The following is a 15,204-nucleotide window of genomic DNA, read 5'->3' on the forward strand; positions in this document are numbered from 1 at the left end:
TTTCAACTGCCTAGCTATTGTTATTATTATTTACGAACCAAAAAGGTCAAAAAATTACGTTTATTGTATGGGATGCCCCCCTTAAATATTAATTTTAGTTAGTTTTTAGTATTTGCACAGAATAGATTTAAAAAGTAAGTACCTACTTACCTACCTAGTATTTGTTGTTATAGCGGCAATAGAAATACATATAATCTAGGAAAATTTCAGAAGTCTAGCTATAGTGGTTAATATTTATTTTTATTTTTAAAATTAATAATCTAGATTAGAAAAAAATATTTATAAAACATAAATTATAAATCATTCGGGTACAAAACAGCATAATATTAAATTAAATAAATCATACAATTTAGGTATATTAAAAAAAAAACAAAATAAATAAATGCATTAGATCACAAAATAATATGACACGGGGTAAAAGCGTGCACAAAACTCAAAAGTGCTTATTGGAAATAGCAAGCGTGCTAAAATTAGCAATTTAATAGACGTGCAAAAGCAATATTGTACATTGTATTAAAATATTTATTATTTCTTATGAATATTTTTAAATATTAAAATATAAACTTTAAAAGATATTATGTAATAAATCTTACTGGGTAATTAGTAATTCTAACATTTTTTACGTTACATTTAACATTTCTAACCTATAATCTTTGTACACCGTACTAATTTCCTCTTATTCTCTTTTGTTATTATTTACTTTATTATAAATCTATTTTTAACAAATGTCAATATTGATAAACTAACTAGTCACTGCCTAAGCTTTTGCGCACGGATAATTTCGCGTGGAGTCATTCATCAATATATTTTATTTATAACTTAATATATTTTTATTAGCAGTAGCCAATACTATCCCACTGCTAATGACCTATTTTCTTTCTCTCTAGCGCTGGGTCTCATGGTTTATTCCATTTATATTCCAATTTTCATAGTCTCACGGCTGCGGCCTGAGCCTACTTAAGAAACAGCATTAAGCTAATGAGAAAATTACTTTCTAAAAATAGAAAATAAATATTACCTACATTATTTTTTTTGAAAATTATTATAATAAAATATATGTATTTTTATTTTATTTTAAATTTATGACGAAAATGTATTCCAATTTCACAGCTACTCACACTTGCTTTTGTGCAAAAATGAACAAAGAACTGTTATTTTTGTATGCATTGTTTAGTTTTTACAATAACTCCCATCTTTTTGCTAACAGTGCAATTTTTTACTATAGATTGGCTAAACCACTTAAAAAGAAAGGTTTTATGATGGGCAATAAATGTTTTTTTTTGTTTTTAGACTTGCAACCTTTTTACAACCCAACAGCTAGTAGCTACTTCTATATTTTGTAAGAATTATTATATTGTTTACTGAACACCCGCTAAAAATATAACGCGGAACAACACACAGAATAGTTGGAGCCAAAATAAACAAGGTATTACAAAGGTGATTTTCGAATAAATAATACAATCCATACTAATATTATAAATGCGAAAGTATCTCTGTCTGTCTGTCTGTCTCCCTTTCACGCCAAAACTACTGAGCCGATTGCAATGAAATTTTGTACACATCTATTCTAGAGCCTGAGAAAGGACATAGGCTACATTTTGATAAGGGAAAATGTCTTATTTCCATGAAAATATCGATAAAAATTAATTCGCATTGTAGTTCTTATATGTGACAGCAGATGTCGTTTTTAATGCCGACGCGATGGCTCCGTAGCTCAGTTGGTTAAGCGTGGGTTAAGCGCGTGGTCAGCGCTCATCCCGGGGGTCCCGCCGACGGAACAAAAAGTTTTCAATGTTCCTGGGTCTTGGATGTATATTGAATATTATAAAATATGTATCATAATAATATTTCAAAAATCTTAAATATATTTTATGTATAATATTAAAAAAATATTAAAATATACCGTTATATTTCCGTTGTCTGGCATCTGTAAGCTGTTGTAACTGTACCTACTGTAGGCACTTAGCACGGAGCCAGACTGTCAATAGGGTATTAATTTAGTTCGATAGTTGTTATTTTAGTTTTATTATATGACAACAGATGGCGCTATTTACACATTTATTAAATTTTTAAATTAGAATATTTTATTTTGGACATTTTATCACGGCATTCCCACGGAAACGGAAACCACCGTACGCTATTAACTAAAGTCCACGCGGACGTAGTCGCGGGCAACAACTATATTATAAAGTTTAAAAAGTCTAAAAATGTCAAAAAAATCTGACCGATAGCTCATAAATGACAAAATTGCATATTGTAAGTACCTATAGAAAACTTATCAGTCTTGAATCTACTGTCAAATTAAGTTAGTTACAAAAATTCATAACAGATGGCGCCAAGAGTAGTCTACATCGCGCTATCGCTTGCGTTTAAGTGATTCTAGAAGACGTGGTACCATCTCAATTTACGACATTTCGATTCTTTCGATTGTTATACACGCTATTTTAATCTAACTTCTCAGTACTTTATCTATGCAGTGACGTAACCTTAAACCTATCAATGATAAATTATAGTTTATGGGTAAAGTTGTGTAATGGGGGGCTAAAATATAAGCTTAAAAAATTTGGCATACTTAAATAAAGTTTAATTTAAAATAATGAAATATTATGTGCACACTGCACAGCTGTTTTTGGGTATTTTAATTTATTTTAAAAAGCTTTTGACATTTATGTTGACACCGCACGCTATAAACTGAAGCCCACGCGGACGAAGTCGCGGGCAACAGCTACTCGTAGTAATTAATATTATAATATATTTTTTCAACATTTGTTACGAATTATGACCTAATTTTGATCATAATTAGCGGAAATTTTGGTAGCGTATTAAGAATAATAATTAATATTTAATAGCCACATCAGCTGCTACCTACATAAAAAGTAGGAAAACAAGTTTTTAAAATCGGGAAAGTGAAAAAAAATCATCATTTCTTATAAAAAATATACAATGTGTCCCAAAACCGCCATCCGATCCTTTAAAGTTATGATGTATGGCATATTTTATGGACAAATTGGCTCTCAATTCTTTTTTTCTCTAACTTAATTTTTTTTTTCACTGGCCCTCATACTTAAATCTGACCAATATGTACTTCATAAAAAATCATTTTATCTTATCCTCTTCCTCCTCCTCTATCTTTTTAAAATATAAAAGAACCAGTTCAATGCGCTAGATTTTTCCCAAAAAGCCATTACTTAATTAAAAAATACACGATTTTTTTTAAACTTTGGTTTTTCTATGTTTCATTCCACGTTCAAGTTCATAACATAGGTATTGCCTATAAATTATAATATTAGCGTAGTCCACAAGTTTAGCTATCAAATACGACCTTTTTTTAACTTTATAGGATATTTAAATAAGAAGTGTAATTGGTCTGATTAGTGTGAAAGCCCGAGAAAAACTAAAATGGCTGCTATTTTACAACCGTGAGAAAAAATTGGAGAGCCAATTTGTCGATAAAATATGCCATACGTCCTGACATTAAAGGATCGGACACTGGTGTCAGGACACATTGTATAATACATATTTTTTTAAGATTTTACCTTCGGAAAGATGGTGTAAAAGTTGATTGTAATGTATGTAATTTTGATTTTTTTGCTTGAAAACCACCTTTCAAATCAATGGCTAGTTTTAATGAATGTATAAAATATCTTTTTAGATTAGATTAGATATCTCCAGAATTGTGATTGCTAGTGTATAAAACGTTTTGTTGCAATTTTTTAAACCCTTGTTCGTGGTGATATGATATCTTATCCCTTGTGTGGATTTTAAATTTTTTAGTTTACATAATTATTCATTTCAGTACTTAAACTTTTTTCTTTCAAAATCAAAAATCTTTATTAACTTCTCCCACAATACAAAAGAAAGTAGTACAATTATTAAGATGTAGTTACAAATGATCGCAGGAGACTGGTGCCCTAACTAGGTTGCCCTGTGTTAAGGGGTCACCAGCCCCCCCTCCCCCCCTCAAAAATATTACAGATTTGTTTAATCTATAATATTTTTGAAGTTACGATAATGATTAAGTGATTTTGGTGATTCAATTGGTTTTATATCCAGGAACATACGCAGTAGCGCATTCATTCATATTCACAAAGCGAAGTTTTTATTTATATCTTAAACCGCTTATCGGCGCATCACGGCGCACAGTTTAGTTGCCATACGGGCGGCGAGGCAGGCGCTCGTCCGCGCGCGCCCTCTAGTCCACACCGTCGCGCACCGCTGGGCAGCTTCCAGTGACCTTGACGGCCGGAGCCGTTCGTTGGCCGCGATGCCAGCCGCGTTCGCCGCTATCCCTGTTCCGTGGTATTACTCGTAACTCGATTCATCGTCTAACCGGGATCGACCCCGGACCCCGGCCACGCGGGCAGGTGGCGTTGACGTCGCATGTCACCTGTCAAAATGTGACAAGTTTTTCAAATGAATTATGGACTAAAGTGATCAAAATGTGTCGGAATACGCGTTATACTCTCCTGTGTGATCACGGTGAGTGGTGATTGTACAGTTTTTTAGGTTATGGCGTGACTGTTTTGAACGCCGGCGATGCTGCGTGAGCGCCGACTCGTATACATTAGCAACAAAGTCGTGATCACATTGCAGAATCTAAAAATAGCTGAGTAGATACGGCGGCAGCATAATCAGCATTTTAAACTCAAATGATATTATACCTACACCGAGTCCCCGATACGTGCCGCATTCATATTCATGATGTCTGCATATGATTGCGCAAAACTATGAAATTGATAAAAAATATAAAAGACTTTCCAGCTCACAAAGATAATAACATTGTTTGCTCAAACTTCCTAAAACTACTTTTTACCGCTACGGTCTTTTGGCCGTACTCATGATTCTTAGAAAGGCATTATGCTAATAAATTAAGTTGTAAATTATAATGTTAAAACATACAATATAATAGCATAAATATTACTCACACAATTCACTTTGCACAGACCTAACTTTAATCTTAAATTACTTATATCAAGATTTAGTTGAAGGTCGTGAATATTAGCAAATATAAATAAACTGAAGTAAACCCACAAACGCTACAAACCACAAAATATGTTAAAATTAATAACATCGTTGAAACGATGACTAAAACGCTGACTTTTAAATCTGTGCTACAAACAGAATAACCATAAAAATATAAAATTTACCTGAGTATTATCTTTTTTTTTTAAATATATTTGGAAGTGTCTTTTCGACCTTTTTATTACATTGTATGCTAGTTTAAAAATCCTTTCCAATAATTTTAAATAAAATAATGTTCTCAAAACTGTAACACTTTTAAGGCGATTATACTTTTTGCTGAACTATCACGGCCAGACTGAGATACTTTTTTTTTTTTTAATTTGTATCTTTAATTAAGTACATGAATTTGATGATAAATGTCAAAATCTTCATTAAATTCAAGTTGGGTAAAAAGTTATCATTAAATCTCTCTCAGTGCGGCCATTGACATAGCATTACCAGTGACCGCTATTAGCTATATTTTTTAATACGTTACTTAAAAAAAAATGTATTTTTAGTTCTAATTTTTGCAATTATTTTAAGCAATAATTCGTTGGGACTTGGAAGATATAACTTACGTGAGTCCTTTATATAAGAAGTCAAAAACATTCTTAGCTCGCCACTAAAATAAGACGCTCATAGTCATTTTTAACCGACTTAAAAAAAGGAGGAGGTTCTATGTTCGGTTATGGATATAATATAATATAATATATTTTTTAATACTTTCAACGTCAGACACATCACAAATATATTATTTTTTCATAAATTATCGCCATGGGGGAAGGATAAAATATCGCGAAAATTATAAAATATAATATGATCAGATAGAGATAAGAAACAATTAAGTAACAAACAAATTTGGTGATTAGGATGAATTATCTATCAAATTATTATCGAAAGTGACTCGACATTCACAACGTAATTTCGATAACTATGACGAGTCTTGATAAATAATTCAAATTCAAATACTTTATTTGCAAATCTACTATGGAAGTTTTTGTTATATTATTATTATTTATGATATCTATATACTTGTTATACAGTGTGTAACAAAAATAAGTGATAATACTTTAGGGTGTGTACGTGTTCCTTGTAGGGCAATAGGCAAGAGCCCCAGAGCCACGAGTTTAACCATACAAAAATGAAAAAAAATTTTGGTCTTTCAGCGCTGCTACTTTCACAATGAACTCTCTACAAGGAACACGTACACACCCTGAAGTATTATCACTCATTTTTGTTACACCCTGTATATGACGTCGATTATAGCTTACCTAAAAGTTAAAACCTACTACATAATATATTATGTACCTTTTTTTTTATGAAAAAACGAGCAAACGGGTCACCTGATGGTAAGCAACTTCCGTCGCCCATGGACACTCGCAGCATCAGAAGAGCTGCAGGTGCGTTGCCGGCCTTTTAAGAGGGAATAGGGTAATAGGGGAGGGTAGGGATGGAAAGGAATTAGGGGAGGGTAGGGAAGGGAATAAAGTAGGGGATTGGGCCTCCGGTAAACTCACTCACTCGGCGAAACACAGCGCTAGCGCTGTTTCACGCCGGTTTTCTGTGAGCCCGTGGTATTTCTCCGGTCGGGCCGGCCCATTCGTGCCGAAGCATGGCTCTCCCACGTTAGCTGTCGACTGAGTTTGACATAACGCGACCAAATTACGTAGGTCTGCCATCTGCCTATGAATCAACTTCTCTGATAGTACATCAACGTATGAATAGATGACGCATGTAACTCCATATTTTGTACTAATGTGACTCCGTTGCGAGTTGCGACCAAATTGTGACCACGTTGTGAACAGTTAATTTTCCGGGACAAAAAGTATCATATATCCTTTCCCGAGACTCAAAGTATATCCATACTAAGTTTCAGCAAAATCGGTTCAGCGGTTTGGGCGTAAAGGGGTAACAGACACACGACAATACAGGATACAGTAAACCTAATTGCAGAATACATACTCAATGCTCATGTATTTACTTTTTCAAATATGATAAAATCCACTAACCACCATTTCTGTTACGTCAGCTTATTACTTCTCCGAATATAATATTGACTATAACAACACAATTTTGGTGCTAGCTCACATCAGCACTTATGTTTAGTATTTAGATTACAACGATACATCAGTACCGCGATATTAACACTAAAAGCTTATGATGCAGTGACAAGTGATAGATGTTTATTGGGTACTACATCGCATATTCGCAAATTGTGTATCAATCTGCATAAAATTGAAAATAATAATATTATGAATGCATGGGCGTAGCCGGTAGCGAGGTACGGCGGAGAGTCCCCCCCCCCTCCCCCTCCCCCCTCTACAAGAGCGATCGGTCGCGACTCGCGATAACGTCCCCTTGTGGGCACTGAAGGTCTGAAGGGGGGCGGTGTGGGACCCAGGAAAAAATGGGGGCGTTGTACAGAGGCTTGGGGGCGATTTATTTCATCAGGATGCATTTAGGATTAAATTGAAACATTGGGGGCGCTAAAATATCATTAATTAAGTAATTTCTTCTTAAAGTGGGTGGTAGACAAAATAAATTTGGGAACCTCTGCTTTAGGATATGTACGTGTTACTCGTTGAGAGTTCACTGTGCAAGTAGCAGCGCTGAAAGACCAATTTTTTTTTTCACTTTTGTATGGGGAAATTCGTGACGCTGGGGCGCTTGCCCATTGCGAAAGTGAATTATTTTTAACAAAAAAGTAAAACCGACTTCCAAGGTAAAAACAATAATAATATGAACTAAAAAGTATTAAATAACTCTTACTATATAATAGTGCCTTTTTCAGAATTCGTCTAAGTCTCAACTATTTCTGTACATATTACAGTCTTCATTATTTTGAAGTCGGTACTTAAATTGATGTGTTGGCTTATGCTTTCAGTTGTTTAAACAACGCCGAAAGGGTCGGGCCCTGTATCTATAAGGATTCAAAAGTTCTGTTGGGTATCTTCGGATCCAGGGTACAACCTGGTGCGAAATCTTACTTTTTGGTAGCATTTACCTCGAATGCTTCAGAAAAAATTGAAATCACTAAATGTTTCGATACAAATTTCACGGAGTCCCCTCGTTAAACCCTATACAACACAAAAAGAATTTTGAAAATCGGATCACAAACGGCTGAATTATCGTTGAACATACAAAAAAAAACATACAGCCGAACGTATTACCTGCTCCTTTTTGGAAGTCGGTAAAAATAAGTTTGGTCTTTCAGCGCTGCTACTTTCACAGTGAACTTTCTACTCTCTTTTATCACTTACCGGTAGTTTTATTACACTCTACACTAACGTTGTAATTGTTGACGGTTACGACGCCATGCGTCGTTAACGTTGGTTGTCATTTCAATAGTGCATTTCATTTATGTTTTGCCTAGTCGTGCTAGTCATGCTCGTTTCATTTCGTTTCAGTATGAACTGAAGCTTAACTAAAAGTTGGTTATATGGGGTATATACATAACCAACTTTTAGTTAAGCTTACTAATAAACGTTGTATAAGCTTTGAATAGTTATACAGTGTTTTGTTCCTGTCACACAAGTGACATTTTTAATTGGATTGAGGAAGACAAAACACTGTATAACTATTCAATGCTTATACAGCGTTTATTAGTAATAATAGGGGATAGAGTATAGACTATAGAGTTATGAAGGTTAGATTAGGGGGCCCTTCCCGATTTTAACGCCAAGCATTCTGCCTGGGGGTCTCGCGTGACTGACGCCCGTGGTGACGCCGTGTTGGAGTGGGCCATCATGACTGGTCTCTCGCTTTTAAACCACGGGAACGCACCTACCTGCGTCCGGCATCAGGGGAGCTCAATCGTCGATCTCTCCTTTGCCAGTCCCGCGGTTGGAGATCTGGTCCATGACTGGAGAGTAGTTGGGGATGTCGAGACGCTATCAGATCATCAATACATCCGATTTAGCGTCTCCCCCTCAAGTGTAGTACAGGCTGACCTGCGACCACCAGCGAGTGCGCCCCAGTTTCCACGCTGGGCGCTGACGAAGATGGACAACGAGGCGCTCGACGAAGCGGTACTGATTGAGGCGTGGACACCAAAGCCTACAGCTCCCATCGCCGTCAATGAGGAGGCACTCTGGTTTCGCGGGGCCCTCACCAGGATTTGCGATGCCGCGATGCCCCGTGCGAAGAGCCGCTCAGAGAAAAGACAGGTGTATTGGTGGACGGATGAGATCGCGGAGCTCCGGCACCAATGCATCAGGGCGCGCCGGCCGTACCAGAGGCAGCGAGTGCGCAGGACCAGGAATGAATCTCTAGAGAGGAGACTCGAGACAGAGTATAGAGCCGCCAAAAACGCGCTACGCGTGGCCATCAGGATGGCAAAAGAAACTGCTCGGGAGGAGATGCTGGAGGACTTAAATCGGGACCCATGGGGTCGTCCGTACCGTTTAGTGCGGAACAAGTTCGGCCGTGGTCCTCCAGCACTGGAGACATTGCCCCCAGAGCAGCTGCCTGATATCCTGTCGGCGCTTTTCCCAGCTGCGACAAACTTGGAGCCTCTCGAAGATATAGAGCCGGCCACAGGCGAGGAAGTGGCACCTGTATCGGAAAGCGAGATGGAGGCCGCCATTCTCAAACTAAGTGGGCGAAAGACTGTCCCAGGGCCCGATGGGATCCCTGGTCGAGTGTGGGTTAAGTCGATGGGCCCGCTCAAGGACAGAATGAGGGAACTATTTAGTGCATGTTTGGTGCAGGCGGAGTTTCCTGAATGCTGGAAGGAAGGTAGGGTCGTTTTGCTGAGAAAGGAAGGTCGTCCCGCCGACTCCCCGTCGGCCTACAGACCTATCGTCCTACTGGACGAAGCCGGAAAACTCTTGGAGAGGGTGATTGCGTCTAGAGTCATAAAACACCTAGAGCGAGAGGGGCCAAACCTCTCTGAGGCGCAGTATGGCTTCCGGTCGCAACGCTCGACAATAGACGCAATCCTCCAGGTCAAGGAGCATACGGAGGAGCAGATTGCGAATGGCAAAGTAGTGTTGGCGGTGTCTTTTGACATCGCCAATGCCTTCAATACGTTGCCCTTTGAATCCATCGAGGCAGGCCTCCGATATCACAACGTGCCATGGTACCTCCGGAAGACCATCAGGAGGTACCTTAGAGGCCGTGTGATAATCTGCGTCGGCCGCGACGGTGTTGTAGTCCGGATCGCGACTGAGTGCGGTGTTCCACAGGGGTCCGTCCTCGGCCCTCTCCTGTGGAACATTGGATTCGATCGCCTTCTGCGTGCGGCACTACTCCGAGGGCTCAGAATCGTAGCTTACGCCGACGACACTTTTATGCTGGCTCAAGGCGAGACGTACGAAGAAGCCATCCGCCTGGCAAGAGTTGAGCGGCATTGGTGGTGGCACGCATTGAAGCGCTAGGGGTCCGAGTCGCGCTACACAAAACAGAGGCCATTTTCTTCCATGGCCCCCGAAGGCGCCCTCCTGCTAACTCGATCCTCCCCATTGGAGACATTCAGGTGCCGATCGGAACGGAACTGAAATACTTGGGTCTGGTGTTGGACTCCAGGTGGTCCTTCGTCGCTCATTTCCGCCGGTTGGTACCTCGACTAAAGAAGACGGCCGTAGCCCTTGGACGCCTCCTGCCCAACTTGGGGGGTCCTGGGTCAACTTGTCGGCGGCTCTATAACGGGGTACTTCAGTCCATGGCCCTGTATGGAGCTCCCGTCTGGGCGGAACATCTTAACGCCCAGACCAGGGCGCTACTACGAAGCCCACAGCGATCGATGGCGCTGCGAATCATCCGCGGATACCGCACCATATCCTGCGAAGCAGCGCTCATCCTCGCCAGAACTCCGCCTTGGGACTTGGAAGCGCGGGTTCTGAGCGAAATTTACTATCGCACGGTGGAGTTTAAGCAGAGAGGAGACAGAGTTTCCCTTGAACTGACCACACGGTGGAGGCGTCAGGCTCGCATAATTATAATGCGCACTTGGGAGGACAGGTTGGCGACTCCAACGGCTGGACGTGCAGTGGCGGCGGCATTTCGACCGCACCTGGAGACGTGGATAACCCACTGCAAAGGCACCCTCACCTTCCGTATGGTGCAGATGTTTACTGGGCACGGGTGTTTCGGCCATTACCTGCATTGCACGGCTAGGAGAGAACCGACGACGCAGTGCCACCACTGCGATCACGGAGACGACACAGCGCAGCACACGCTCGAGGACTGCCCGGCATGGGCGGAGCAACGAGCGGTGCTCTGCGCAACCATCGGATACGACCTCAGTCTCCCGGCCATAGTGACAGCTATGGTTCGGTCGAGCCAAGGATATGACGCTATAGCCGACTTCTGCGAGGCTGTCATCTCGCAGAAAGAGGCTGCCGAACGGGAAAGAGAAGCGGACGTGGCTGCAGATCCCGTTCGAAGACGGCGCGGAGGGCGCAGGCGCGCTATACACGAACGCCAGCTCCCGCCGTAAAGGGGGCTTGGGCGGAGGATTGGGGAATCCGCTGCCCATTGCACGAGCCCTGCCCGGTAGAAGAGCGCCCGGTGCCTCGGGCTGCTCCCCGGAGGTTTAAGCAGCTATTAGCTCGCAGCGGAGGAGTCTGTACAAGCAGACACCGCTAACTGGGCTGCCGCAGATATCGCCCCCGTAGGCGGGTCCGGTGGCCCAGCAGCGTAGTGGAGGAAGGAGGCACCGGTGGGTTTTAGTGGGTAAACCCGGGTGTTCCTCTTTACCGAAGCACCTGGGGAGCCCCACATATCCCGGCGGCCTTTCCCCCGGGTTGCCGGGAATGCGTAATGCATTTCCCACCGTGAAAAAAAAAAAAAAAAAAAAAAAGGGGGCCCTTCCCGTTTCATACCACTTATGTTTCATACCGCGGTATGAAACAGCGAAGTACTGTTTTTGAATTGCCTGTTTCGTACCGCAGTGCTTGGAGTGGTATGAAACGACGAATTCTTTTTTGGTATGGGTGGATTCGTACCATAAATTTTATTAAATATTTTTAGTCTAATCACTTATTTATACTGGCGTGTAGAAAAGTGGTAACAAGAAGAAATAAAAAAATATTTTGTATAAAGAAATGCCATTTCTTTCAAAATCAAAAAATATATTATATACTATCAGACTTCTAACAATAGAATCACAGCTTGATTACACACAGAACTTTCAAATTAACCTAACACTATATAATTAACTTTAAATTATCAAAAAGAATATAAATGTACTTAAATGGTCCGGGAGCTGTCAATCTCAAAAGTGCCCTCATAGTGTGCATTGATTTTTTTGATGAAAATAGATAGTTTACAAATAAAAAAAACCGGCCAAGTGCGTGTCGGGCCACGCGCAATATAGGTAGGGTTCCGTAGTACCGCTATTTTTTTTTAAATTTTGTATGGTTGTGACATGGGAGAGCTATGCTTCGGCACGAATGGGCGGGCTCGATCGGAGAAATACCACGGGCTCACAGAAAACCGGCGTGAAACCCGCGCGCTGTGTTTCACTGAGTGAGTGAGTTTACCGGAGGCCCACCGCCCAATCCCCTACCCTATTCTCTTCCCTACTCTCCCCTGCCCTATTACCCTATTCCCTCTTAAAAGGATGGCAACGCAACTGCAGCTCTTCTGATGTTGCGAGTGTCCATGGGCGACGGAAGTTGCTTTCCATCTGGTGACCCGTTTGCTCGTTTCATATTCTTTGATTTATTTCAATTGAATGTGTTGATCTTTTTGAATTTTTTACATCATCAGGTTTTTTTAATAAAGCACAATAATACTTGGAGTCTTTTCGTATACCATCAATAAATTGCCCAATGTGTATTTGGTTTCTCTGAGATGAATTTATTTAATTTAAGTAATCAAATAAAATAATAATATGTAATAAATAATAATCATAAATAATAAAATAAAATTAAATAATTTAATATTTTATAATTTTTATGATATGTATCTATGTATAGACATTTTGAGCTTGACTGTACTAAAATCTGCGCTGCGGTACGAATCGACTAATTCAAAAAAGGTCTTCGCTGTTTCGGACGCCGGTATGAAACAGGCAATTCAAAAACAGTACTTCGCTGTTTCATACCGCGGTATGAAAAATTTGTGGTATAAAACGGGAAGGACCCAGATTAGGTTAGCTACATTCAAATGTCAAAGTACCTATAGAACTGAGGTCTAAAACTTCTTGAATTATGTAGTTATGTCTATTGTGATTATGGTCTTACTAGCTGTTGTCCGCGACTAGGGTTACCAGATACAAATTTCAAAAGTCCTGACAAAATTCCTGATTTTTGGCCAAAATTCCTGACACGAAATATATTTTATTCGTTGATTTTATAAATTTTTAATTTCTCAATGTTGATTGATTTATGTTTATATCGTAAAAAGTTAATTACGATAATTTATAAATTATTTATAATATTAGTATAAATATAGAAGTATAGATAGTATAGAAACAATTTTATTTGATAGCGCAGCAGCGGTTTCGCAAGGTCTTGAATAAAATTATTACATTATGTTATACTTACGTATTAAAATATTACGTCAAAATACGAGTGTATCAAACTTTTCGGACGACCAAGATAACGACCAAGGGCAATCAATATTCTATTTATAGAACCGTGACATTTGGTACTTATATTGTTTATTTAACTGTGATGTTCTACATAATGTATTTTATTTAAATACGAAGTTGGTTAAAATGAGGTCGGCCTATTTACCTATAAAGGAAGCGGGCTTGTCACTACATTTATAGATAGTACCGCGGCTAATTTTTCATTTTAATTTTCTAGTTTACATTCCAGTTGGAATAGCAGATAGCCTACCTTTAAAAGAATAAGGTAACCTATTGGCTATTGGTAGCCTGCCTAGAATAGAACTAGTAGTAACCTAGAACAGTAACTCTTTACTAGGAACTATAGTATTATAGACTAGTAACCTAGGACATAAGATAATATTTTAACTTACTAGAAGTAGCCGTAAGCAAGCAGATAACACAATATACAAGTCCAATCACTTTAGGCCAAATTAGGAGCAAACCCGGAAAATCGAGGCAGCCAGTAGGTATATTACCACGTAAAAACTTGTAGTTTGGCATTACATTCAAAAACAGTTCTCAATATTCACAAATAATTGGATGATCGCAAGTATTAAAATCAGGGGTCAAAAGTCACAAAAATTTTCCAAATATTTTGTTTTTTTTTTATGCGTTTTACTATAAGTACGTTTTTTGTATAAATAGAAAATTTAATACTTGAACTGTTTTCAAAATAGAGGGCCTAGAGCGTGCGGTCAGAGAATTACTTGAGGTAAACTAACCTTTGATCCTTTCACCGGCCCTGATTTTAAAACTTGCGACCATCCAATTATATTATGTGAAGTTTGAGAACTGTTTTAGGATGCCAAACAATAAGTTTTTATGTGGTAATATACTGGATATCTCGATTTTCCGAGGTCAACCCCCTATAGTTGGGCTAAACATTTAGTAAGGACTAAGGCCAAAGCCTTACTTATTTGACAAATTCTAGAATTCACAATTATTGTTTTCAATATCTATTTATTTACACTGTGCTTATATTGTGTGTGTGTCAAAGAGTTATTACACACTCAAAATATTAATAAACCAATTTGGCTGGAATATAATATTATGTGAAATTTTATACGTGGGAGAGCCATGCTTCGGCACGAATGGGCCGGCTCGACCGGATAAATACCACGTTCTCACAGAAAACCGGCGAGAAACAGCGCTTGCACTGTGTTTCGCCGAGTGAGTGAGTTTACCGGAGGCCCAATCCCCTAACCCCTACCCTATTCCCTTCCCTACCCTCAACTATTCCCTTCCCTTCCCTTCCCTACCCTGACCTATTACCCTATTCCCTCTTAAAAGGCCGGCAACGCACTTGCAGCTCTTCTGATGCTGCGAGTGTCCATGGGCGACGGAAGTTGCTTTCCATCAGGTGACTCGTTTGCTCGTTTGCCCCCTTATTTCATAAAAAAAAAAGAAATTCAAGTAACATTGTGTACCGACTCCCGAGACTATACTTTATCTCGAAAAAATTAACAACGTACGTAGCAACCAGCTAGTAACTGCCGTATAATAAAATATTATTATTGTTCTTTTTCTATACCTAAACTTATTATGATTAAGATAAAGCCACTTTCATAATTTGTTACATTTTTAAATAATTTTGTCTCTACTCTCCACGGAGAAAATTGATGCGTTCTTTGAAGAGTACAGTA

General features: G+C 39.4%; 2 protein-coding genes across 2 annotated transcripts in view; both read left to right on the forward strand.

The window, feature by feature from the left end:
- Positions 1-4,139: 4,139 nt before the first annotated feature.
- Positions 4,140-15,204, forward strand: part of LOC121735255 (cGMP-dependent protein kinase, isozyme 2 forms cD4/T1/T3A/T3B) — a 177,052-nt gene continuing 165,987 nt past the window's right edge. The window contains exon 1 of the mRNA XM_042126017.1: positions 4,140-4,479. The gene's annotated coding sequence lies outside the window, so the exon portion shown is untranslated. The remainder of the gene's footprint in view (positions 4,480-15,204) is intronic.
- On the forward strand, positions 10,664-11,440 carry LOC121735656. Its single transcript, XM_042126557.1, has one exon. The coding sequence runs from the start codon at positions 10,664-10,666 to the stop codon at positions 11,438-11,440; it is 777 nt and encodes a 258-aa protein (XP_041982491.1).

The sequence above is a fragment of the Aricia agestis genome, chromosome 17, assembly GCF_905147365.1.
Source record: "Aricia agestis chromosome 17, ilAriAges1.1, whole genome shotgun sequence".
NCBI lineage: Eukaryota > Metazoa > Arthropoda > Insecta > Lepidoptera > Lycaenidae > Aricia > Aricia agestis.

What these genes read in the sequence shown, in the direction of transcription:
- LOC121735656 (XM_042126557.1), top strand. Translation starts at nt 10,664, where the DNA reads ATGGCCCTGTATGGAGCTCCCGTCTGGGCGGAACATCTTAACGCCCAG.